Source organism: Euleptes europaea, chromosome 1 (genome assembly GCF_029931775.1).
Source record: "Euleptes europaea isolate rEulEur1 chromosome 1, rEulEur1.hap1, whole genome shotgun sequence".
Lineage (NCBI taxonomy): Eukaryota > Metazoa > Chordata > Lepidosauria > Squamata > Sphaerodactylidae > Euleptes > Euleptes europaea.
The window spans coordinates 7,329,877-7,357,293 of NC_079312.1; the positions used below are offsets into that span (position 1 = coordinate 7,329,877).

The 27,417-nt window shown below is 44.0% G+C and overlaps 1 protein-coding gene across 1 annotated transcript in view; it reads right to left on the reverse strand.

Annotated features, from left to right (window-relative positions):
• Positions 1–5,281: 5,281 nt before the first annotated feature.
• The window catches only part of LOC130478699 (zinc finger protein 501-like), a 46,281-nt gene continuing 24,145 nt past the window's right edge, over positions 5,282–27,417 (reverse strand). The window contains exons 5-6 of the mRNA XM_056850911.1: positions 6,371–6,738; positions 5,282–5,322 (exon numbers count right to left, since the gene is read on the reverse strand). Coding sequence (XP_056706889.1) covers positions 5,282–5,322; positions 6,371–6,738 — 409 coding nt within the window. The remainder of the gene's footprint in view (positions 5,323–6,370; positions 6,739–27,417) is intronic.

A 27,417-nucleotide genomic window follows, 5' to 3' on the forward strand; every position in this document is an offset into this window, starting at 1 on the left:
GAGTGCCTGTAGCCTTAAACAATGGATTCCCTCAGTGGCTGTTGCTTGGCCACCACAGCGCTCCAAGGCTAGGTTCTATCAGTAAAAGCAAGGGGCAGGGGCAGAGCCCTGTCCTGGTCTATCTTGGCCTTTGAGGAGGGCACTTTGGGGCCTGTCCTGGCTAGGGTTGCCAGCTCCAGGTTGGGAAATGCCTGGAGATTTTGGGGTGGACTCTCAGGAGGGAAGGGTTTCAGGAGGGGAGAAGCCTCAACTTTTACTCTCCAAAGCAGCCATTCCCTCCAGGGGAACTAGCATTGCCAACCTCCAGGTGGGTGGAGATCACAGGGCGTTACTACTGCTCTGCAGATGTCAGAGATCAGTTCCCTTGGAGAAGATGGCTCTTTTGGAGGGTGGACTCAAAGGCATTGTACCCTGCTGAGGTCTCTTCCTTCCCCAAACCTTGCCCTTCCAAGGCTTCACCCCCAAATTTCCAGGCATTTCCCAACTTGGCGGTGCCAACCCTGAGGAGAAACGATATTTGGAAGAGCTGTTATGATGCCAGAAGATCTCAAGGCCTCACCTAGTTATTGGCAACCAAGGAAGGAAGCAGAAAAGGGGGAGAAGCTATGGGGGTTTTCAGGAAAGGGAATACAGTGAGGGAGGGAGCAATGAGGTGCCTCCTGCATGTCCTTGCCGGTTTCCACTCGTAAATCTGTCTGTTTGTCATACAAGAAAGAAAAACTAGGCAGACCTCTTTCAGAGTTTGTGGCTGATTTGAGAAACCCAAGGCTGACTTTCGACAACTTGGTGACACGTCAAGATGAGACTGGATTGTCCTAGGTATCCGTGACAGGAAGAGGAGAGGCAGATTTCTAGCAATGAAAATCTTGCATTGGCAGACACCACCAAAGTGTGCCAATCCACACAAAGCACTCCAGAAAATAAACGTTTGCTGGTAAATAATACTAGAACACGGGGTCATCTGCTCAAGCTGGAGGGCGAGAGATTCAAAACAGATAAAAGGAAGTATTTTTTCACACAGCGCATAGTTAAACGGTGGAACTCCCTGCCCCGGGATGTGGTGATGGCTGCCAGCTTGGAGGGCTTTAAGAGGGGAGTGGACATATTCATGGAGGAGAGGGGTATTCATGGCTGTTAGTTAGAATGGATGCTAGTCATGCTGCATACCTATTCTCTCTAGTATCAGAGGAGCATGCCTATTATCTTGGGTGCGGTGGAACACAGGCAGGATGGTGCTGCTGCACTCGTCGGTGGCTTCCTAGAGGCACCCGGTTGGCCCCTGTGTGAACAGACTGCTGGACTTGATGGGCCTGGGTCTGATCCAGCAGGGCCTTTCTGACGTTCTTAGGAGTGAAAAGACAGAATTGCATCATCTTCAGTAAGCCACAGAAGAGTGGAGAGGAGGGCCCTCCAAAAATCCACGTTGCCTCTCACAGAACAGCAAGGATAAGATCCCTGCAGGCCTTCTGGAAACCCGCCAGCACCACAACAAAGCCAGGCTGGTGGGAAGGATTGCAACCAAATGCCCAAAGAGCATCGATTTTGCTAGAGTTTGCAAACAGCAGCCGAGTGCACGGAAAACAGCACAAAGGGGCCTATGCAGGCAGAGCTCAGCTTCCAGAGGAGCTTCCAGAGAGCAAGTGGGAAAGCTCTTCGGAAAATGCAACCCGCTGTTAATAATCTTAAGGGAATATTATTGCTTCCCTATGGAGTCTGGAGAGTCCACTCTCAAAACCAGGTAGGCATTTTGCAAAGAAAAAATTCTTGTATCGCTTACCTGTTTCTTTTTTTAAAAAACAACAACAACTACTCATGAGCAGATTTCCAAGCACCAGGGGATGCACATCAGGAAACGACTGTGGCAAAGTCACGTGGCCTCCTTGACACCTACCCGTCTAGGAATGGAGGCTCCTTCCATTTAACCCTTAACTGTTAACAGTTCAAGCAAAAGCAGAATCAAGAACAGAAGGCCATCAACTGCTATTGACAATGACATAACAGAAATCACTTGAAGGGGAGACAAATCCCGCCCTGTATTAATCAGCAGTTAAGCCTTCTTTGGAAGGTAGTTCCATCAGAGACAAAGTGGTTCAGTGGAACCTCCACATTTAAAGGCAGTCTCTCTCAGAAGAGGAATGCTTTGGATCTGTTCGTCTTCTTGTGAACCTTTCAGTACCTCTAGTTGATCACTGTGTTGAAGTGCCTGCAATAAAGGTATTTTACCTGTGGCACTATGAACTGCCCCTGTGTACATAAACAGGTGCAGGAGTCCTCCCTTTTAGACAGAACACCCGTGTAGATAAACGCGTGTCAAGAATCACCCCCCCTTCCTCCTGTTTCTCTCTCTTCAAACTTAGTTTGCATAAAGCACAACATTCCTCAAAGTTGCAAACATCCCAAACAGTGCTGGCTTTCCTGTGCTTCGCTAGCTTATTATCTTGGTAACGGGAACTTCACGTTCAGCTAAAGAACCGGCTTAATGCAGAATTATTTGTTAAGGATGACAGCATGAGAAAAACAGAAATGTATCATTATTGAGAAAATTTATAAAGGTGGAAGAATACTGAACGGCAATGTGATTCTTTCTGCAGTGTGATTCTTTCTTTTGCTTTTGGGCTGGAGAGATTTTATCCCAGCGTGTACTGTTTAAAACTTGGTACCATTAAACGGCATAGCTGTAAATCTAACTCCTGATCTCCAGTGCGTTATCCTTTATCAGACATACCTGGGATAACGTTTTCGGAGTCTGGGTGGTGAATTGTGTAGGAATCTCTGCAACACCCCTAATGCGTCATTCCCGCCCCCCCCCCGACTATTCCACTCTCAAAATCAGGGAGATACTTTGCCAAATAAATCTTCTTTTATCACTTACTTATTTTTTTTAAAAATCCGCCGGTGCCACCCGATCTCTCCTGTACCCAACAGTATTAGCAAACCACCAGGCATGTGGGACATTGGAGCCGGAAGTGGGTCTGGAAAGTCTTGAGGCCTTCTTGGTTGATGCTTCTCTAGGAATGGTGACTCCTTCCATTGAACCCTTAGATTGACTCTCTGCAAAGGGGAAAAGGACCTTCTCTTTGCCCTTTCATAGGATGCACCAGTTAACCGAGAGAGACTCACTCTGATTTCCCTGGAAACTGTGGCAAAGGGAAATCCGGTTTTGAACCCTCTTTTCCTTCCCAGCTGATGTTTGTTCTATGGCCCCGGAGGGAGGAAGCGTCTCGGAATGGAGAGCAATCCTTTTTATATATTATTATTATATACTATATATTGTTATTATATTATATTACCACCTGGTAATCTGTAAGAACTGCACAGTCTGGAGGATGTGGAGAAGCTTCTGGCCGGGCTCACTGGCTTGAGCCACTTAGAGCATCTCCCAGGCATCGGCTGTGCTGCTCCCTCCCAAGAAGAGACTATGTTCTGCGTCGTGTGGCTTGATCTGTCGGGTAGGTGTTCCCCCTTCCCCCCCATGTACATGGGAGACTCTCGGGCTTTATGGTCTGTGGATCTTTTTGTTCACTTCCTTCAACTGTTTTCTGGCAGGTTGTTCCAAGGGTACGTGTGAAAAGAAGAAGAAGAGTTGGTTGTTATATGCCAACTTTCTCTACTACTTAAGGGAGACTCAAACCAGCTTACAATCACCATCCCTTCTCCTCCCCACAACAGACACCCTGTGAAGTAGGTGAGGCTGAGAGAGCTCTAACCTGTAACTTGCCCAAGGTCACTCAGCTGGCTTCATGTGTAGGAGTGGGGAAACCAAGCCGGTTCACCAGATTAGCATCCGCTGCTCATGTGGAGGAGTGGGAAATCAAACCCGGTGCTCCAGATCAGACTCCACCGCTCCAAACCACTGCTCTTAACCACTATAGCTGATGTAGCAACCCCTGGGGAAGCTAAGGAGGTCAGAGTCTGGCTGGGAGCCCTCCCGAGCATGCTCTGTAGCTGCCTATTCCTGCATTGATCAGAGGGCCAGACTAGATAGCTTGTAAGGTTCCTCCCAACTCTGTTTCCAAAGACTCAAAGTCTCACTCTAGATTAAGGACTCCAGACTAAAGGCCACGCTCTCTTTTTCTCTGGGCCTTCCAGTGCCTTTAAGAAAGAGGTTTCTTTTGAACCAGACTTTTAACTAAGGGGCTCCATTTGTTTGTTTATGGTTTGTTCCCGGTCTAACGACTGTTTATGGATATTCTTCAGGTCATTCCAGTTTACTTTATGATGTTTTTATCTCCAGGGTTTTCATTTTTTTAAATTGCTCTTTGGTTTGGTTCTGAGCTGCCTTGAGTCGGCCTCTGGAGAGATGACCTATAAATTCTCTTAATAAAGATATAAATAAATTCCAGATGAACAGGAAAATCGGAGCATGACTACAGGTGGCTAGAAGAGATTCAGGACATTCTCACAGATGGAAGGAAAAGATAGAGGAGTGAAGCTTCAGGAAGGATCGCAGAGGTATCAGAGACTGGAATTAGGGGAAGAGGGTGCCCAAATGGAAATCATGTCCAATTTTATCTCTGAAGACTGAAGTGAATATCTGAGGTGGCAACTTACATATTTTATTTGAAAGCATGCAAGATCATATGGTCTGCTCAGTATGATTTATACACATGGTGGATCCTATTGTGTTTCCTGATAACACACTATAACAACAAAGAGGGCAATCCTAAGCAGGTCTACTAAAAAACTGACTCAGGTCTATTCAACATGACTTACTCCCAGGAAAGGAAAAACAAAAAACATTTACAGAACTCTGACTGAAACTGAAAAATAATCTAAGGCTGCCTAGCTCACAGGGTGATTGTTGTGGTGATGAAATGAGCCATTGGGGAACAATACAAGCCTCACTGTTCCATCTTGAGGGAGAAAGACAACATAAAACAGGGGTTGTATCGGGGGGGGGGTATCAGGAGAGGTGGCCCTACAGATAGAAGGGTGGTGATGGTGGAAAGTGCCATCAAGTCACAGCTGATGTATGGCAACCCCATAGGGTTTTTAAGGCAACTGTTGTGGCTCAGATCCCAGCAAGCAAGGTATCTTCAGGGGGAAAGCCATGCCTGGAAGAACCAGCCTTCCCTGAACCTCAGGTGGCTGAGAGCCCAATGCAATCCAACCCACATCAGGGAAAGAACATGGTGCAGCAGAAACACCTCACTCCTCTGATACCCCCAGCTGCAGTTCCTCATATTAACAGCCCACCCAGCTCATCTGAACTAGTTCAGCAACACAGACAGTATTGCAGAGTAGCATTACACTTTAAAAGGCGGACTGCCAGATTGGAAGCTCAGAGGCATCGCATGGAGAACTGTGAGTCTTCGGAGAAGACTAAAAAAAGGAAGACAGCTTAAAAGGCTGGCTTGGATAAACCAGCCTTGCGGACACAACTTTGCAAAACAGCCTGAGACTTTTGATGATGACACTTCTCTGAAACGACCCTATGGATTTCTGATCCTCATACTGGCGTGACTGACCTTGACCCAGCTTGATGACTTCAGCTCCTGTCTTCAGCTCCCAGTAGCCTCTTGCCCAGCTCCTGTTCTGCTTCATTGAAGTTCCTAGTGACTACATCCAGCCTCTCTAACCTGACACTCCCCAGCAGCTGGCAGGTCCAGCACAGCAACAGACATTAGGAGGTGGTTTACCATTGCCTGCCTCTGTGTGGGATGAGAAAGTTCAGAGAGAATTGTGACTGGCCCAAGATCACCCAGCAGGCTGCATGTGGAGGAGTAGGGAATTTAACCCAGTTCTCCAGATTAGAGTCTGCCACTCTTAACCACTAAACTACACTGGCTCTCTACAAGGGGTTTAACACGTGGTAAAAGGGGAGGACAAATTGATTCCATATATAATAAACTATATTCCACTTATTTTAGCTGAGAATCAAAAATGCCTTAACTAATTCCACTTCAACATTTGCAGTTTATGGGCCTGATTTGGCCTAAAAAAGCTAGACGCTGAATGACCATTACTGTGGCTTCCCCTTCTTCTGACTCATTTAACAAGATTCATCTTTGCTCCTGAGTAAACTTCATGATGCCTGGTGTGCCTGAAGGTCTTGCCACACTGGAAGAATTTGTATGGGAATTCCACTGTGAATGTTTGAATATGAAACAAGGCGACTTTTTAGACGTAAAATTTCTCCCACATTTTTAGTGTTTATATGACTTCTTCCCAGTGTGGCCTCGTCGATGGGTAGTAAGCTGTGATCTCCAAGGAAAACTCTTTCCACAATCCAAGCATTTATATGGTCTCTCCCCTGCATGGTTTCGTCGATGGGCAATAACATCTTTAGCTCGACCAAAACTCTTTCCACATTCCCCGCATTGATATGGTTTTTCCCCTGTGTGAATACGTCGATGTTCAATAAGGTTACAATTATGAGAAAAGCTCTTTCCACACTCCAAGCATTTATATGGTTTCTCCCCAGTGTGGATTCGGCGATGTGAAATAAGGTGTGAACTCTGAGCAAAGCCCTTACCACACTCCAGACATTTATATGGTTTCTCCCCAGTGTGGATTCGTCGATGGGTAGTAAGCAGTGAATGCTGAGCAAAGCTCTTTCCACACTCCAAGCATCTATATGGTTTCTCCCCTGTGTGGATTCGTCGATGGACAGTGAGCTGTGAATTCTGAGCAAAGCTCTTTCCACACTCCCAGCACTTATAAGGTTTCTCCCCTGTATGAATTCTTTGGTGTTCCAGAAGATATCCCTTAGCAAAAGCCCTTCCACACTCTGAACATATATATGATTTCTCCCCTGTGTGATTTCTCCAGTGTGTATCAAACACTGATTTACTAATGAATGTTTTTCCGCACACAGGGCAATTGATGTTTAGTAGGATTCGGGGGATGTCCTGGGATTCAACACCCTGAAAAACAGGGGATTCGTCCCTGCTTTTCCTTTTTGTTCCAGTGTTTCTTTTCTGTTGTTTCCTTTCCAATGGCAGCTGTTGTGACTGTCCCTTGGACTTGCCCTGGGGACCATCAGCCTCTGGAATAAACGGAAAAAAGTGCTAAGATTTTAAAGAAAAAGTAGACTCAAGGAAAGAAGCCTATTAACTGCTGACAACTGTTCTCTGGATATTTTTGAAGTTTCTCAGTGGCTGTTTTACCCTTCTTTCATGCCCCTAGCTTGTTTATATTTTAATATTGATAATTTATGTAGTCCTTAAAGTTTTATTGGAGGAAGGCAATGGTAAAGCTACTCCGTTCCTCTCCTGCTCGGAATGTCTTGTGGCAAACAAACATCTGTTTGTTACATGTTCCATATCTGGCTTAATAAATAATTGCTAAGGTGTTTTTCCCCCCTTGGTGTATGTTGTTTCTGGTTTGTATTTTACTCCAATCCCTCGTTTTTTGTGTGACTGGGGTTGCTATAAGTCGGTTGCAACTGGATGGTACATTTTTCTTATTCTCAAAATTTTATGGCATTGTAGATATTTGTGAGTAGTGTCCAAAAAGTATCTGGAGAGGCATATAAATCAATAAAGTTTGACTACAAATGGGTAGCATATAGAAATGTCCTCCAAGATTAAGCCTGCATTTTTTCTCTGTTCTAACCTCTCTATCACATTTTAGGAAGCTTTCTGAGCTATTTTCAGCTGATTCTTCTTCAGAAATCTCTCTGTTCTCCAGAGGCTGAAGGTTAACCAAAAAATACCCCAGGAAAAAATCCATACCACACAAATATGCACCTACCTGCTGATCTCTCTTTTTCTTCTGGGTCCGGGAAAAATGAATTTCTGTTTCCTTGCAACATGGAAATGGAATCAGAAGTGGGAACCAGAAGTCCTTCTTTGGGGGAAAGAAACAGACCAGTCACTTCATGGGAGGCAAGGGGGCTATTGTGTGGAGTGATTTCTGCCTGCAGCATCTGTGAATTAAGGCAAAAGGGAACTTACCCAGAGAGGCCACATTCTGACAACTGTCCTCCATTTCTTCCTTTGGAAGTCTTCTTTGGTCCGGATCCAGCAGAGCTGATTCCTCTGCCGTGAAATAAACAGACACCTCCTCAAAGGCTTCCAGACCCTGAAAAGAGAAAAACAATACCCTCTCTCCTCACAGAAGTTCACTTCCAGGATACAAAACTATCTCATATGTTTTCATTTTCCATTTAGTGAGCAGCACAGATGGTAGCCAAGGAAAAGAGAGATATTTTCCCCAGCCTAGGGAGGGTAGAGGGAGGTATTCAGGAGCATGATCTGCAGTTCCAAACTTACATGATCTGGCTGCATGGAAGATGCTTTCTCTCTGACACAAATAGGTGGCAAAGAATGTACCACTGGTTTCAAGACACCACCTGGAAGGATAGAAAGAAAACTGAAAGGCAATCTATACTCTCCCAGTACGTAGCTTTTCAGTTCCTTGTGTAGGAAAAAAAAGGTTCTGCCTCTTTTAGCTCATGGTCTCAACTACCCTTGCATCCTTCTTCCAAATCATTTTTTTGTTTCCATACATTTGCCAAATCTGACCTTGCTATGGTTTGTTAGTCCGACAGTACAGAACTCACAGAATTAAGGAAAGCACTGAAACGCAAAGAACAGGGAGTTCATAGCACTTACCTTCTTGACATTCTAGCTAGGCAACGGACCTGCAACGGTGTGGCATTGCCACATCATGTATATTTATTTGCATGAGTCATCTTTATTATATTGACATGCATTCTGGATTATCCCTATTCTGCAATCCCTGTATTATTGTGTTTTACAAGGAATCTTCACTGTTAGATTCAAATACTACTATTGTACCTTGTAATCCATCTGAACAGTTTTTTAAAAATTAAATGTATAATCTGCCTTGCATCACAGTGAGAAAAGCAGACTATAAATGAAATTATTTGATAATACTAATATGATTATTGAAAGCCAGTATGGTGTAGTGGTTAAAGTGTCAGACTAGGATCTGGGAAACCCAGGTTCGAATCCAAACTCTGCCATGGAAACTTGCTGGGTAACTCATACACTCTCAGCAGCAGCCCTCGCATATATTTTGATGGGAGACCTCCAAGGAATACCAAGGGCATGATGCGGAGGCAGGCAATGGCAAACCACCTCCAAACATCTCTTGCCTTGAAAACCCTATAGTTTGGCCATAAATCAGCTGTGACTTGAAGGCAAAAAAAAAAAGATTATTAATTATGATGATGATAGTCACAGACTATTGTATTGATAGGGAATGATGACCCAACTGATGTCACTCTGACAAACATGGGTATTTATGGGATGTCAGAAGACCATCATTTGGAAAAAAAAAATTGTACCCATGCTGTCTCATGGAGGACATTGATTCATAGGGCAATTAATATCCACTCAGACAGGACATGGTTTTGACAACGAATGACTGCCAACTTCCAGTAGCCACCTTTTGAGCTTTATCAGCTCCAAGCGTCCTTTGCTTCTCTCCTTACTGGCCCAATGCACTTCCAAACTTTTGACATTAATCGGCATTATTTGAGTTCAGAGGCTATCTTCAACTCCTCCACTGCTAGTGCCAGATGTTCCTATACATTTAGAAGATTCTCACTTTCAATATCAATACTAATAAACTATAAATCCCTATCAGTTTTCTTCATCCACAATCACAAACTGTTGGCATTTTTACAAAGGCCTCATAGTTACTTAAATGGTTAACGATGTTACTCGTGAGTCCTAAAACGAACTTGGAGACGGGGTAAACATAAGGCACTGTTAATTAAATTATCTTGGGCTGATTTTAAATAAATTCTAGGTTTCTATTTCCCCAAACTGATATGTCTGAACTGAGAAGCTGGAGCATCTTTCCCATGCAAGTTAAGGGGACATAAAAGCAGCCCCCCTACATTCAAGGATGCCATCCAGTGGGAATGACACCCCTTTTGATCTTACCCGGTAAGGCTGCTCCATGGAAATGCTCCTGTGTGATTTTCTCCTGTACCTGAAATAGAAGTGGGATCCCAGAAAGGGGAGACTGATGAGAAAAGGAACAGGAAACAGGCTGGGGGGTGTTCTAAAATGTTGGGGCAATCTGTGTGGATTTTCAGCATATCCTTGATCATATCATGTGCTCCTCTCACCTGTGGGTCCTGACTTGCACCCTCTGTCTGGCGAAAGAGGAAGCCTTCTGCCATGGCCACCGCCTGGGAACTGGTCTCTGGCTCACATTCCCTGACCCAGCTCAGCATCTCCGGGGGCAGGATGGCCAGGAACTGCTCCAGGATCACCAGGTCCAGCATCTCCTTCTTGCTGTGCCTTTCGGGCTTCAGCCACTGACTGCAAAGAAGGTGGAGTTGGCTGTAGGCCTCTTGGGGCCCCTTGTCCTCCTGGTAGTGGAACTGCCTGAATTGCTGGCGCTGAACAACTGGAGAGAGGATATCTCCCAGGCTCTTCTGCAGGGTTCCTTCCCACATTTTGCTTCTGCTCCCAGCCTCAGTGGCATCAGGGCCTTTGCATGCACCAGCGGAATCCGGCTCCCCCCTCATCCTCCCTTCCTCTCTGAACAGCCTCCACCTGGACCTGCGAATCGCCTTCCTTGTCTGCCAGATTCTTCTATAAAGGCAAATGCAAGATCTATGACCTCCTGCAAAGCCAAGACTGTTTTTTGGACTTACACACAGACATATGACATCTGCATCTGAAGGAGTGAGTTCCGGCTCACAAAAGCTCACACACGAATCAAGGTTGTTAGGACATAAAAAGCCAGATGGAGCAAGTAAATCGGAGCTTCAGTACAGCATGAATTTGCACTATTCAAGACAGTAAGCAGAAAGGCTCTATTCTGGTTAATAAAAGTATTGCCGAACTATAAATGAAAGATTCAGAAGCATTCACCAACCAGAGAACACTGAATGTGACCAGGAGTGGGGTGCTAATTTACAAAGCAGTTATGAAGATGGAAAGAGAGACAAGAAGCATGACAGAGTCCCAGAGGCACTGGATGGCCCAATTCCTGCCGTAGACAACTGGTGATGATCCAAGTAGCAGCTGTAGTTGTTCATGGAAACCAGCGGAGCTGTGGAGGAGGCAGAGAAGAGGAAGGAAGAACTAATTTTGAACCTGGCAGGGTCCCACACTGTTTATCTGTTTAATTATGATAATGAGATAAATGATTAGTCTTTTTATACAAGAAAGCAAAGCAGCAATCCTTCAGAGCTTTGTGGATGATTTAAGGAGCCTGAGTTTGGAGAGCTTGCCGACTCCTTAAGAAGAAACTGGAAGGAATTTGCCAGCAAATCTGTGGTTTTCTGGGTGAGTTCTGTAGCTTGGCACACTTCAGTGGCCTTAGCTAATGCGAGATCTTTTGTTGCTAAAAAGCTGCCTCTGTTACAATCCAGGACACATGGGACAATCCAATTCCTTCTAAAGTATTTTGATTTGCAAATGGGTCCCATCTGAGCGCTTTGTAAGTCTATTAGAATACTCCTGTTTGGAGATGCAAACAAAGGTCTATGGAAGGTGATTCCGCACTGGCAAATCATAAAGAAAACAATGCAGCATAGCCTAAGGTAAAGATAATTCTAAACTTTGTCTTTGCAAAATATTTTTATAAAATGTAATTTGAAATATAATGTCTTAATTGTTGCATTTTCAGATGGAAGCATTATATAAGGATCTGAGGAAACTCTATACGTGTACCAATATATCCCATTAAGATCCAATTCAGGTACAATACTGTAATACATCATTCAGAGGTATATACAGTTTCGAAAAATTTGGAGTGCCTTTTAAAATCTGTTTTAAAAGAATTTGATTGGTTTTCTGTAATTTTGCTAGAAAGAAGAATGTTCTGAGGAAGTTAACCTCTATGAAACAAGTGACACCCAGGAGCTTAACACAGAATTAACCTGCTACGCGAAGGAGGCAACTTGCTGCACATAATACATGAAGAAGTGTTGTATAAAGGAAAGAAAAAGCAATTTGATTGGTTTTCTGTAATTTTGCTAGAAAGAAGAATGTTCTGAGGAAGTTAACCTCTATGAAACAAGTGAAACCCAGGAGCTTAACACAGAATTAACCTGCTACGCGAAGGAGGCAACTCGCTGCACATAATACATGAAGAAGTGTTGTATAAAGGAAAGAAAAAGCAATTTGATTGATTTTCTGTAATTTTGCTAGAAAGAAGAATGTTCTGAGGAAGTTAACCTCTATGAAACAAGTGACGCCCAGGAGCTTAACACAGAATTAACCTGCTACGCAAAGGAGGCAACTCGCTGCACATAATACATCAAGAAGTGTTGTATGAAGGAAAGAAAAAGCAACATAGCCTCCATTTATTTTGTATTTTGTCTGTATTAAAAGGCGTTAATTTGTAAGACTTGCATTACAAATGTAATATGTACCTTTGTTACTACTGAATTGATAGTCATATATACAAAGTCTTGAATATAATTGTGAGTCTTGAATATAATTTCATGCCAAAAGTTGGGTACCAGTTGACACATTGTTTGTCCACAGCAATGCCAGGCTGACAGGAAAGATTACATACAACAAAATGCCACAAGAGACTCGATTCAGCTGGAGTTTGCAGGTGATACGGCAAAACGGGGGTTCGTGGGGGGAGAGAGAGACCTGCAGATCGATATTCAAGAAAACAGTTTATTCTGGCAGCTGCGACCCAGAGCACTCTACCGAGTAAAAATCTCTGAGCCCCGATCATACTGAGGAAGGGATATTTATCCAAATTCAAGATATGACAACCCATCCACATTCAGGGTAGGCTGATAACACTCCAGACATCGAGGCGGCAGTGGAGTAATAGTTTCACCCAGTTCTTGTTATGGTTTACTGTAACCCTCCATGACTCTTACCCCAGTTACTAGCTCACAGACACACAGGGAGATTCTGCCCAGCAACAAGCTATTCCCTGGTTGCCCTAATACATTTTACAGAAAGGAAAAGAGATTATTACAAATTGCTAAACCAGTGGATCTTCCATAGTCAGGGGAAGTCTACCTGCTGTCACACAGGCAGCAGCCGAAAGCACAGGAACAAACAGCAGAAGGTGCAGAGACCGGATCCCAGGAAGGGCTCAGCTCTGCCTCCAGGGAAGAGGAGCGGCCAGAGAGCAAGAAGGAAAACTCTTTGGAAAATTGAGTTCTCTGCTCAGCAATATTATTGCTGCACAATGGAGTCTGGGGGTGAATTCTGCAGGAATCTCTGCAGCACCCCTAACGCCACCCCCACCCACCCCCGACTACTCCACTCTCAAAGCCAAGGTGGTATTTTGCAAAGGAAATATTATTTTATTGCTTACGTGTTTCTTTAAAAAAACCAAAAAAAATTCCGCCGGCCTACCCCGCCTCTCGCTCCCCCAACAGCGTCACAAACCACGACCCACGTGGGACAGTGGAACCGGAAGGGCCTCTGGCAAGTCACGAGGCCCTCTTGGTCGATGCCTCTCTAGGAACGGTGGCTCTTTCTGTTTAACCCTTAGAGTGCGCGTGTGTGTGTGTTCAGGGCCGTCAAGTCGCTTCCGGCTCAGGGCGACCCTATGAATGAAAGTCTTCCAAAGTGTCCTGTCTTTGACAGCCTTGCTCAGATCTTGCAAATTGAAGGCTGTGGCTTCCTTCATTGAGTCAACCCATCTCTTGTTGGGTCTTCCTCTTTTCCTGCTGCCCTCCACTTTTCCTAGCATGATTGTCTTTTCCAGGGACTCATAATGTGTCCAAAGTAAGACAGCCTCAGTTTAGTCATTTTAGCTTCTAGGGTCAGTTCAGGCTTGATTTGATCTAGAACCCACTGATTTGGTTGTTGTTGTTGTGTTTTTTTTTTTGGCAGTCCAGGGTATCCATAACCCTCTCCTCCAACACCACATTTCAAAGTAATCTATTTTCTTCCTATCAGCTTTCATCACTGTCCAGCTTTCACACCCCTACATGGTAAAAGAGAATATAATGGCATGAATTAATCTAGTCTTGGTGGCCAGTGACACATCCTTACACATCCTTAGATTGACACTCCAAAAGGAAAAAAAGTGGCAGGGGAGGGAGGGGGGCTCCTTGTTTTTGGCCTTGCCAGAGCGTGCCTCTGTTGACCCGGCAAGTGTCAGGCTTCAGCAAGCCTCACGCCGATTTCATGCAGCCAGCTTGAGTTCCATCAGGAAGAAAGGGAGCCAATAAATGTTTCGAATAAGTGAATGAATGCAAGTCTTTGGGCGGAGGAAGTGAGATTGGACAGCTAGCTGACATGCAGTCTGCAAGAGAGCCCTTTTCTTCCCTTCGGTCCAAAACCTGACCTCTGAATGCCCAAGCCTCCCCACCAATTCAAAGAGGACCACAACGTGGAGACGAATTGGTGGAGGGTCTTGCGTCTGTTGCCATAGCCCATGCTGACAGCTCCCAAACCAGTTTCTAGCCCAGGGGGTCCCCAACTTTTTTTGAGCTTGTGGGCACGTTTGAAACTCTGACACAGAATGGTGGGCACAGCAACAAAATGCAGGATTGCCAACCTCCGGGTGGCACCTGGAGATCTCCTGATATTACATCTGATCTCCAGGTGACCCTGATCAGTTCTTCTTGGGAAAATGGCTGGTTCGGAGGGTGGTCTCTAGGGCACTATATCCCCCCCCCACCCCGCTGAGCTATTTGTTTAAACTTCTGAATGAAATTAACTAAAATCCAAATCCAGTATGTTTTGAAATTCTGATGCTCTCACTGAACTCTTTTACGAAATATTTTTTGTCAAACAAAAAGTACTGAAAATACTTATCGTTATAGAAGAAAAATATGGCACAATGCTGCTTTTGGGGTTACCCTGAGGAGAACATAGGACTTATAAAATAATATTGCAAGCAAAACAAGCTATGGGGTTGACAATTGGAATGAGCTGGTGTGGGGCCCTACTGCTCTATCTAAGTTGAAATATACCCAATGCTCTCCCCTAATAATCGCACAGAGGATGTGGAGAGGTTTATGATTTGGCTCGCTTGCTTGAGCAATGTAGAGTATTTCCTATGCATTAGCCGTGCTGCTCCTTCCCAAGAGGAGACTTTGTTCTGGGTGGAATGACTTGGTTTTGGGTAGGGGAGGTGGTGTCCCTTCCCCCACCCCCAAAGTGCATGAGAGAGTCGGGCTTCATGGTTTGTGGATCCGGTTCTTCCCTGCCCACACCTTCTTCTTGGCATGTTGTTCTAAAGGTATAACTGAAAGCCTGACATAATAAATCTTAGGGAAGCTAAGAAGGTCTATCTCTGTTCAGTGGCTAGTTGGGAGACCTGGGAATCCTAGGTCTGTATGGAGCAGAAGGCTGCTGCAAGTCTGAGCAGACAATACCCACCTTAATAGAGCAAGGCTCTGACTCAGTATAAGGTCATTCACATGTCACCTCCCTCATTCAGTATAAATTAACAGTGAGGAAATCAATCATCCAGCTATTCGAAGTAAACTGCTGTTAACATTTGGCATTGAAAGCCCTTGATACATCAATATTATGTCACACATATGCATTTTACACTACTTTATGGGAATCCTAGTTCCCCCTCCTCACCTCACTTTAATAATAAGCCCTTCAATTTGTGACTCAATTTGTGGATACTTAAATCTGGGGATTGGAGCCATGAACAGGCAAGACAGATCTTTATACAAACCTGGAAAAGCCCCAGATTTGCAGAATGATATGAAATTGGGGGGAACCCACAGGGGGGTTAACACACCCAAATAATAAAAGCAGCACCTGTAGAAACAAATGCTGTCTGTGGACATAGCTAGGCAACTACAACATTATTACCAGTTGTAGCCTTAGAGTCTATCAGGAAAAGACAGGAAGGGAGTAGGGCCCTTTTCAGGGCTGGTTGGGCTTTTGAGGGAGGCAGCAACCACTGGGAAACCTGATACCATATGACTTCCATAACTCACCCAGGCCCAGCTGCTTGTTACTGCTCAACAGCAGCCACCACAAGAAAGCCAGTATGGTGGAGTGGTTGGGATTTCAGACTAGGATATGGGAAATGGAGAGTTATGGCCACTGTGGTACATGCCCTGGTTACTTCTAGATTACCTTACTGCAGTGTGCGCTGTGTGGGGCTGCCCTTGAAAAGTGTTTGAAAACTTCAGTTGGTGCAGAATGCTGCAGCCAGGATGTTGACTGGACATAGGGACCATATCAATATCTTGTTCCATTTACACTGGCTCCCAATTTGTTTCAGGCATCATTCAAGGTGCCAGTCTTGACCTACAAAGCCCTTTATGATTTGGGACCAACATACTTGAAGGACTGCCTATGCCCTTAAGAACATACGCACTGCAATCATTTTTGGAGGCCCAGCTTTGGGGTACCCCTACTTTCTGAAATTAGGTGGGTGGCATCCTGTGTGGGCCTTCTCAATAGTGATGCTAAAACTCTAGAACTTTCTCCTTAGGGAGATTCATCTGTTGTGGTCTTCTGCCAGTGGATGTATTTTTTTTTTTGCTTGCAATTCCCTCAGTGATCTACCCTCCTTCCCCCAATCTCTTAACTGTTATTTTTTTATCTTTTGTGCTTGCTTTAAGCTAGGGTTGCCAGACTCCAGGTAGCAGCTAGAGATCTCTTGGGATTACAACTGATCACTTTGGAAGGTGAACTCTATGGCATTATACCCCACTGAAGTCCCTATTGTAAGGATATAAAAACATGTTAAGGGGGAATTAGATTGTCCCAGGCACCCTGTATTAAAGGAAAAGAGGCAGATTTCTAGAAACTTAGGTTAGTGAAGGCCCCTGAACAGGGTGTGTGTGTGGGGAGACGGGGGACTTACAAGTCTTTCGGGGTCACAGCTGCACCACAACAATGCCAGGCTTCTGGGAAGGATCCCAACAAAAGCAAAGGCCAAAAGAGAATGGGTTTTGCGAGTTTGCAGACAGCAACTAAATGGCCAGAAACAAACAGCAGAATGTGCAAATACAGGATTCCAGGAAGAGCTCAGCTCTGCTTCCAGTGAAAACGATCTTCCAGAAGTCAAGCGGGGAACCTCTTCTGAAAATGGAGTCCGCTGGTTAACAACGTTAACGAAGATAATTCACAGTGGGTAGCCGTGTTAGTCTGTCTGCAGTAGTAGAAAAGAGCAAGAGTCCAGTAGCACCTTAAAGACTAACAAAAATATTTTCTGGCAGGGGATGAGCTTTCGTGAGCCACAGCTCACTTCTTCAGATACAGCTAGACTGTGAATCCATCTGTCTTTAAGTAGAAGACCGATGGATTCACATTCTAGCTGTATCTGAAGAAGGGAGCTGTGGCTCACGAAAGCTCATCCCCTGCCAGAAAATATTTTTGTTAGTCTTTAAGGTGCTACTGGACTCTTGCCCTTTTCTACTACTAACGTTAACGAAGTATTGCTCTAAACGATAAGGTCTGGCTGGTGAATACTGCAGGACTCTTGAGAGTAACCCAAGCTCGGCCACCCCTATGGACTACTCACCGTGGTAAGCAGGGAGATTTTGCAAAGGACCTCTCCTTTTATTGCTTACCTATTTTTTAAGCAACCCTCCAGCACAGGCCCCTCTTCCTTTCCTCCAACACAGCTGGCAGCTCATCATGCACGGGGGTCACTGTAGGAAGTCACGTTTCCCTCTTTGTCGATGCCTCTCTAGGAGCAGACCCCTTCTACTTAACCCTCCTTAATTTGACTCCTTCCAGGCTTTGCCCCAGCGAAGTGTGCATATGCTTATCCAGCCGGTGTCACTTCGATTTAACTGCAAACTACGCATGGGAGGTTTGGCCTTGGATTTGCCGCTCTCTAGATGCACCTTTTCCCCATCCTTATTCTCAGAACTCTGCATGGGGGGGCTTATTATTTTTGAGTTTTTGAGAATGTAGATGGGAAAAAATGTGCATCTAAAGAGTGGCAAATCCAAGGCAAAACCTCCTGTGAGTAAATGGTAGTTTGCAGTTAAATCGAAGTGACACCGGCCGGATAAGCATATGCACACTCTGCCGGGGCAAAGCCTGGAAGGAGTCAAAACTAACGTGGAGTCATTGAAGGCAGAGTAAATTCCTGTATATATGTCAGAAAATAATACCATCTTCTGTAGCCTTCGAATCCCCTTGGGGGTGTGGTGGGGAAGCTTCTGGCCGGCACACTGCCTTGAGCTACCTACAGTGTTTCCCAGGCATCTGCCCTAAGAATTGCTTTGAGGATGCGGGGGAGTCCACCTTCCAAAGCAGCCACTTTCTCCAGGTGAACTGATCTCTGTCACCTAGAGGTCAGTCATAACAGCGAGAGATCTCCAGCCACCACCTGGAGGTTTTATTCAAAAAAATGTAAATTCAACTGTAAATTGGTAGTATTCAAAAATCACAGATGTAGGCTAACAATTCACTTATATCAATGTTTATAAATATAATTTCCTCAGATTGCACTATTGCTTCATAGCGCCTTTTCAAACAACAAAATTAAATGTACAGTATTATATATACAACAAGGCAAAATTCATAAGAAATAAAATTCAACAGAAATTAGCAATTGACTTGGGGCGTCTTTCTTTCTTGAGGTATGTACATAACTCAAGAAAGAAAGCCACCACAAGTCAATTGCTAATTTCTGTACATTTAATTTTGTTGTTTGAAAAGGCACTATGAAGCAATAATGCAATCTGAGGAAATTATATTTATAAACATTGATATAAGTGAATGGTTAGCCTACATCTGTGATTTTTGAATACCACCTGGAGGTTGGCAACTCCTATTGCTGAAGCCGGACAGCCAAAGCCAGAAGCTTCTTCATAACCTCCATGCAATTCTTAAGGCAGAGTATATGGTACATTTCCAGAGGGCATTTACTATTAGATGCAGCATTTACTCCATAATAACCAGCACCCCTTAATTCATTAATTAAACTAACATAGCCTGTTAGTTTATGCATAGGCTTTAGCATGCATCCTCGAGGAGGGGGGAGCAAGGAGCAGGTCCTCCTTGTTTCCTGGAGGGATTCCTTTCAAGGGTTAAATGGGAGGAGTCACCATTCCCAGGGAGGCCTCCAGAAAGAAGGCCACGTGACTTGATACAGTCACTTCCTATTGTGACTGCTTCCGTGGGAGAAGTTAAGCTGCAAGGGGTGAGTTGCGAGTGCAATTTGCTGAAGGGGAGGCAAGGCAGCAACAGGGTAGTTGCAGAGGATTCCCCCCCCCCCAAAAAAAAACACAAAAACACATAAGCAATAATAAGATTATATTTGCCTTCCTCCTGAGACAGGCAGAGGATGAGCATCAGGACCAGCCGGTGAGAGGGATTCATCCAGGTAGTATGTCGGGTGCAGGATAGGATCAAGGGTGCCCTCGAAATCCTTGCGAGTTGCCCCAACTTTTTTAGACACCCCCCCAACCTTGTTTCCTGTTGCTTTTCTCATCATTCATCCCTTTGTGATATCCTCAATTCTGTTTTGTGTGCAGGAGGAGATCGCGCAGGAGCATGACCCTGGAGCAACCTTGCCAGGTAAGATCAAAAAGGGGTGTCATTCCGACTGGATGCCTTTTTTCAGCGAGCTTGAAAACTATAGTCCTGGGTGGGAAAGACACTTCGGCCTCTCGGTTTAAACATTTGTTTGAACGTGCCTCTCCCCATCTGAATGAGGAACTTGAGCGACGATCGTCAACCAATACAGGGACACCCCCCCCAAACACACACACAAGGAACAGAAATGCTAAACACATGGGAAGTAAAAAATACCTTCCAAATATCTGTTCATCTTTCACAGGTAGTGCTGTGAACCCATCAACAAATTCTTTGCCATCTCTTTGGGACAGAGAGAAAGGAACTTTTGTGCAGCCAGTTCAGGTAAGTGTGGGAATGCAGATCATGCCCCTGCATGCCTCCCCTCTCTGCTCCAGGGCGGTGTAGTGGTTATGGGCGGCATACTTTAATCTGGAGAACCGGATTGGATTCCCCACTCCTCCAACATGTAGCCTGCTGGGTGTCCTTGGGCTAGTCACAGGTTTCTCAGAACTCTCTCAGCCCCACCTACCTCACAAGGTGCCTGTTGTGGAGAGGGGGGGAGGAAAGGTGATTGTAAACCGCCTTGAGACTCCTTCCGGTAGAGTAAAGCAGAGTATAGAAACCAGCTTTTCTTCATCCTAGACTGGTGAGAATCTCCCCCTCCCCCACAGCTGCTATATGTGGTGCTCACTAGATAGAAAATGCAAATGTCTGATGTATCTTTGAATCTTAACAGCAAAAATCTCATTTTAGTCCTTTTGGATTGCCCTTAGCAGGGGAAGAATTCTTCCATTGCCTGTGATGATAGAGGGGTTCCTTTTTCACTTTTCAGGATCTGTTGGCCTTTGAGGAGGTGTCTGTCCATTTCACTGAGGAGGAGTGGGCTCTGCTGGATCTGGACCAAAGAATCCTTCACAAGGAAGTCATGGAGGACAGTCGTCAGAATGTGGCCTCTCTGGGTAACGCTCACCTTTACCTCGATTCACAGATGATGAAGGCAGAAACCACTTGTTCTAAAAGGACTCAGCTAGAGCTCTTCTAATACAGACTCTCAGAGCCAAAGTAAACATGTTGGTATATTAGCAATTTTAAAATGCCACGAGGCCCCGATCCAGTGTGGGCCCACAACCAAAATACTAGTGTCAAAATACTAATTAATTGGGTAAGTAGCAGGCCAAGGGAAGGCACCTCGGATCCAGGCTTGGAGTCTTAACAAAGGCAAAAAATAATACCTTGGCAAAGTGGAGAGATTCACAAAACAAGGAAAGCTAGTCAAAAGGCGAACTCATACATTTAACCAAAGAGACATTGGCAAGGTTTTACAAAATCTAGAGATCTGTTAACAAAGACCATAGGTTCAGGTTGCAAAACAAAATTCTGGCTTCAATATTCCTCCTACAAGAAACATACAAAACTGAGCAGAGCCCCTCTTCAGACCACCCAAAAGGGGCTGCTGATTTCTAGAATGGAAAAGCAGATCTTATACACTTAATTTCCATCAGGTGTATCCAGTACCTGATTGTGGGTGTTAAGTGTCGTCAAGTCGCTTCTGACTCATGGCATCCCTATGAATCAACGTCCTCCAGAATGTCCTATCTTTGACAGCCTTGCTCAAGTCTTGCAAATAGAGGGCTGTGGCTTCCTTTATAGAGTCAATCCATCTCTTGTTGGGTCTTCCTCTTTTTCTGCTGCCCTCACCTTTTCCTAGCATGATTGTCTTTTCTAGTGACTCTTGCCTTCTCATAATGTAACCAAAATACGACAGCCTCAGTTTAGTCATTTTTGCTTCTAGGGTCAGTTCAGGCTTGATTTGTTTTATAACCCACTGATTTGGTTTTTTTGGCAGTCCACGGTATCCGTAACACTCTCCTCCAACACCGCATCAGGATTAGGAAGCCTGATTAGGAAGCAAAAATAACTTCAGTAGTTAACTACCCACTGCTAAAATCAAACACCATCCAAAAATGTCACTCCAATCTACTCCAGGGGATATCTATCTGCAGCTAGGCATCACCCAAGCAAAGCAGTTAACAACCTCAATTAGTTAATCAGTTAGCACACCCACCCAATAAGGCACAAAATTCCTAAAAGGACCCAAAATCCTAAACGGCAATTCATGGTTATTAAAACAAAAGAATTAAACATTAATTCTTTACACAAGGTTTTCTGGCTCTATCATGGCCTTTTCTCATCCTGGGAGGATTGGGGGGGAGTCTCTTCAAAGGGAGAAGAGCCCTTAGACAGTGGCCCTTCGTCAGAGCCACATTAGATGGTGTCAGATTGGGATGTCAGATCCTGCTTGCCTTTAGAAGAGATAGGATACTGCATCCTGGTGGCTCTTTCTGGGCTGGGCCTTCCCTCTCCTTCCCTTCCCTGTGCAGAAGTTCCCTGCTCCCTTTTTCTTTAACTTGGGCCACCAGCAGGATCAGCAGATGGATACTTCTGGATCCAAGCAAGAGCCATCTAGCCTTCTATCAAGTAACTGGTCTGTTTCTTTCCTCCACAGAAGGACTTATGGTTCCCAGGCCTGATTCTACTTCCACCCCGCAAGGAAATAGAAATCCATTTTTCCAGGATGTAGAAGAAAAAGAAAAATCAGCTGGTATGTACCTATTTGTGTGTTGCAGATCTTTTCTGGTGTGTCTAGATAGACCTCTTTATTTAATTAACTTTTTAATTTATTTTTAATAAGAAGGGGAAGGGGGTAGGGGGAAAACAATCAAAAATAGAACAATTCAAGGGGGGAAGAGATTGTATATGTACACAAACGTTTCGTGCTGTATGATCGAGACACATCAGTACAGTTTTCACAGCATGGAAATATGATTTATAACAATGTCAAAGTTTTAATCTCTTCTAACCTTATTTGTTCTGCTACACTCTACTATTTATTCTTCTACACTTTACTAAGTTAGAACCATTGCTTATTAGTATTAATTATGGGAGTATATTTAACCATTACAGGATTGCCCTAAGGCATTCCATAAACAAAAATCCATCATATGAAAATGCCCCATCTCTTGTGACCACCTCCCTCTGTACATAGAGGCACAAAACTTGGGGGTGGTGGTAATGGGAGGCAGGAAGGTGAGCCCTCAATCTGGCCCCATTTAGGGCCTTAAAAGTAGGGACCACTATCACTAAAGCTGCCTCAGTTTGTCCATCTGTACCTGTAATGTCTCTTGTAATTGGCAGTGGTACTTTGGAGAGAGGGGATGCGCCTGGAATGTGATTTATTTATTTATTATTTAAATTCAGTACCCCGCTCTCTCCGGCCAAAACCGGGCTCGGAGCGGCTGATGAAACCAGGGCAGGAGATCTCTTAGGAGACAACACATCATCCCTTTATTTTTTTAAGCAATTTAAAAGTTTTATTTCAATACCCAAAGAAACATATGAACATAAACAACCATATTATAAGTTGACCTGGAATTCTGATATCCAAAAGGCTCCAAAATCCAAAACGTTTTGAGAGCCACAAAGGGTAATAAAGTGGTACATATGCAGGCCAGTCGTACCAATGGCAAGTTCCCCACGATGTCCCACATGCACAAAATTATTACAGCTATTGTATAAAAATACCCTCAGGCTATGTGTATAAGGTGTATCAAAAACATAAATGAATTTCATGTATAGACTTGGGACCCATCCCCAACATATCCCATTATGTATATGCAAATATTCCAAAATATAGAAAAATCTGAGATACGGAACACTTCTGGTCCCAAGCATTTTGGATAAGGGATACTCAACCTGTATTACAATTTATGTGAACCTTACTTTTTAAATTTACCTTTTAGTAGTTCAGGTCTTTTGAGTTACATTACTCTATGTTGTCAATATATCTTCATATCTAAGAACATATTTATTGTAAAACATGTATTGTCTCGATCTTTCTTCTTCTATTTTAATTTTATTTTATTCTTAATTTTCAACTATATAATTGAAAAAGGTAAAAGGTAAAGGTCCCCTGTTCAAGCACTGGGTCATTCCTGACCCATTTTACCAACCTCGGAAGGATGGAAGGCTGAGTCAACCTTGAGCCGGCTACCTGAAACCAACTTCCATCGGGATGGAACTTAGGTCGTGAGCAGAGCTTGGACTGCAGTACTGCAGCTTATCACTCTGACCTGAAATTCTGAGATTGGTTTGTTGTGTTCCTTTGTTTGTTGTCTTCTGTAATTTGGCAAATGTATAGAAGCAAAAAATGATTTGAAAGAAGGATGCAAGGGTAGTTGAGACCATGAGCTGAAAGAAGCAGAGCCTTTTTTTCCCTACACAGTTCCGGAGAATATAGATGGCCTTTCAGTTTCCTTTTTATCCTTCCAGGTGGTGTCCTGAAACCAGGGAAACATTCTTTGCCATCTATTTGTGTCAGAGAGGAAGCAGCTTCCATACAGCCAGATCATGTAAGTGGGGAACTGCGTATCATGCCCCTGGATACCTCTCCCCACCCTCCCTAGGCTGGGGAGAATGTCTCTCTTTTCCTTGGCTACCATCTGTGCTGCTCACTAAATGGAAAATGAAAACATCTGAGATAGGTTTGAATCCTGAAAGTAAACATCTGTGAGGAGAGAGGGTAGTTTTTTTTCTTCAGGGTCTGGAGGTCTTTGAGGAGGTGTCTGTTTATTTCACGGCAGAGGAATCAGCTCTGCTGGATCCGGACCAAAGAAGATTTCCAAAGGAAGAAATGGAGGACAGTTGTCAGAATGTAGCCTCTCTGGGTAACGTCCCTTTTGCCTTAATTCACAGATGCTGCAGGCAGAAATCGCTCCACGAAATAGCCCCCTTGCCTCCCATGAAGTGACTGGTCTGTTTCTTTCCCCCAAAGAAGAACTTCTGGTTCCCACATCTGATTCCATTTCCATTCTGCAAGGAAACAGAAATTCGTTTTCCCCAGACCCAGAAGAAAAAGAGAGATCAGCAGGTAGGTGCATATTTGTGTGGTATGGCCTTTTTCCTGGGGCATTTTTTGCCTAACCTTCAGCCTCTAAAGAGCAGAGAGATTTCTGAAGAAGAGACAGCTGAAAAACAGGTAGGAAAGCTTTCCAAAATGTGATAGAGAGGTTACAACAGAGAAAAATGCAAGCTCCATCTTGGAGAACATTTCAATATGCTACCCAGTTGTAGTCAAACTTTATTGATTTATATGCCTCTCCAGATACTTTTTGGACACTACTCACAAATATCTACAATGCCATAAAATTTTGAGAATAAGAAAAATGTACCATCCAGTTGCAACCGACTTATGGCAACCACAGTCACACAAAAACTATGGGATCAGAGTCGAATACAAACCAGAAACACCATACACCATGAAAAAAACACATTAGCCATTATTTATTAAGCCAAATATTGACCATGTAACAAACAGATGTTTGTTTGCCACAAGACATTCCAAGCAGGAGAGGAAAGGAGTAGTTTTACTGTTGCCTTCCTCCAATAAAACCTTAAGGACTACATAAATTATCAATATTATAATATAAACAAGCCAGGGGCATGAAATGAGGGTAAAACAGCCACTGAGAATCTTTTTTCCACTAGTCCACTTTTGCTTTAAAATCTCAGCACTTTTTTCTGTTTATTTCAGAAGTTGATGGTCCCCAGGGCAAGTCCAAGGGACAATCACAACAGCTACGATTGGAAGGAGAACAACAGAAAAGAAACACTGAAACGGAAAGGAAAAACAGCAACGAATCCCCTGTTTCGCAGGATGTTGAATCCCAGGACATCCCCCAAAACCTACTAAACATCAATTGCCCTGTGTGTGGAAAAACATTCACTTGTAAATCAATGTTTGATACACACTGGAGAACCCACGCAGGGGAGAAATCGTATATATGTTCAGAGTGTGGAAAGGCTTTTCCTAAGAGATATCTTCTGGAACACCAAAGAATTCATACAGGGGAAAAACCTTATAAGTGCTGGGAGTGTGGAAAGAGCTTTGCTCAGAATTCACCGCTCACTGTCCATCGACGAATCCACACAGGGGAGAAACCATATAGATGCTTGGACTGTGGAAAGAGCTTTGCTCAGCATTCACTGCTTACTACCCATCGACGAATCCACACTGGGGAGAAACCATATCAATGTCTGGAGTGTGGTAAGAGCTTTGTTCGTCGTTCACATCTTACTTCACATCAGCGAATCCACACTGGGGAGAAACCATATAAATGCTTGGAGTGTGGAAAGAGCTTTTCTCATAATTGTAATCTTACTGAACATCGACGTATTCACACTGGGGAGAAACCATGTTAATGCTTGGAGTATGGAAAGAGCTTTTCTCATGATTGTAACCTCTTTGAACATCGACATATTTACACGGGAAAAACCATATAAATGCGGGGAATGTGGAAAGAGCTTTGGTCGGGCTGAAAATTGTATTGCCCATCGATGAAACCATGGAGGGGAGATACTGTATAAATGCTTGCAGTGTGGAAAGAGTTTTGCTTGGAGTACACAGCTTACTGCTACCCATCAACAAGTCCGCACTGGGAAGAAATCATATAAACGCTAAAAGTGTATTGGAAAAATTTATGTCTAAAAAGTTACCTTGTTTCATATCCAATAATTCACAGTGGAATTCCCATACAAATGCTTCCAGTGTGGCAAGATCTTCAGGCACAAGCCTGGCCTTACCGGGCGTCATGAAGTTCACTCAGGGGACCAACCATGAATCTTGTTAAATGAGTTAGAAGAAGGGGAAGCCATAGTAATGTTCATTCGGCGTCTAGAGCTTTTGGGCCAAATGCATCTTTTATTTTCAGCTAAAATAAATGGAATATAGTTTATTATAAAGTGGAATTCATTTGTCCTACCCTTTTACCACATGTTAAACCCCTTTTAGAGAGCCAGCCTGGTTTAGTGGTTAAGAGCTGCAGACTCTAATCTGGAGAACTGGGTTTGATTCCCCATTCCTCCACATGCAGCCTGATGGGTGACCTTGGGCCAGTCCCAATTCTATCTGAACTCTCTCAGCCCATGCAGAAGCAGGCAATGGCAAACCACCTCCTAATGTCTGTTGCCTTAAACACCCTATGGGGTTGCCATAAGTCAGCTGTGACTTGACAGCACTTTCCACTATCACCACCCTTGTATCTGTGGGACCACCTCTCTGATACATCCCCCACACTTTGTATTGTTCTCTGATGTCTCATTTCATCACCACAACAACCACACTGTGAGCTACTTGAGGCTGAGAGCATGTGCTGTCAACGTCAGCCAGCAACTGTCTGGGACAGATTAGAGTTTGTATCTAGGATTCTTAGGTCCTAGTCAGACACTCTAACCACTACACATAACAGGCTCTGATAGGTCAGTGTAAAGGTAAGGGCACTCAAAGCAGGGCCTCTAAGGATGGCTTGATTGTTCAGGTAGGTTGGCAGCCATCACCACATCCTGGGGCAGGGAGTTCCACAATTCGGGGTGTTTTATTAGTGGAATGGTGAAAGCTATGTTAATAGTTAAAACGTTTTAATGTTAATGTTTTATGTTTGTTAGCTGCTTTTATGTTGTTTTAACTGACTTATACCATTTTAATGTTGTAAGTCACCACAAGACCCCTTGGATGAGTGGCAACTAAAAAATTAATAAACAAATAATTTAGCGTTTTAATCCTACAAGAATACTTAGTTTGTCTCTCAAATGCTACTTGGAGTACATTGTATTCTATTTAAAGATTTCTAAAACATACATGAAGGATCAGACTGTTCTAGGATAGTGAAGACTTCTGATGGAGATTTGAATCCTGAAAGTCATAATCCATTTGGATTGCTCAAAAGAAGCATATCTCCCCCGACCCACTGAGGACTGAGTGGGCTCATTGTTCTTCAGAGGCACATGATGCTGAGTGCAGGTGAAAGTCCATTGAATGCAGGGAAGGGCATAGGGACTCCAGAACAATTTATGAGATGTCTCCTCGAAATCAAGGGCCCAGGGGAGACCGCCAAGGAGAAGTCATTTTGACAAAGCAGCAACAGGAACTAGGATTGCAAATAATAATAAAAACATAACAATACTAATATTTCGTGCTCTCTTAATATAA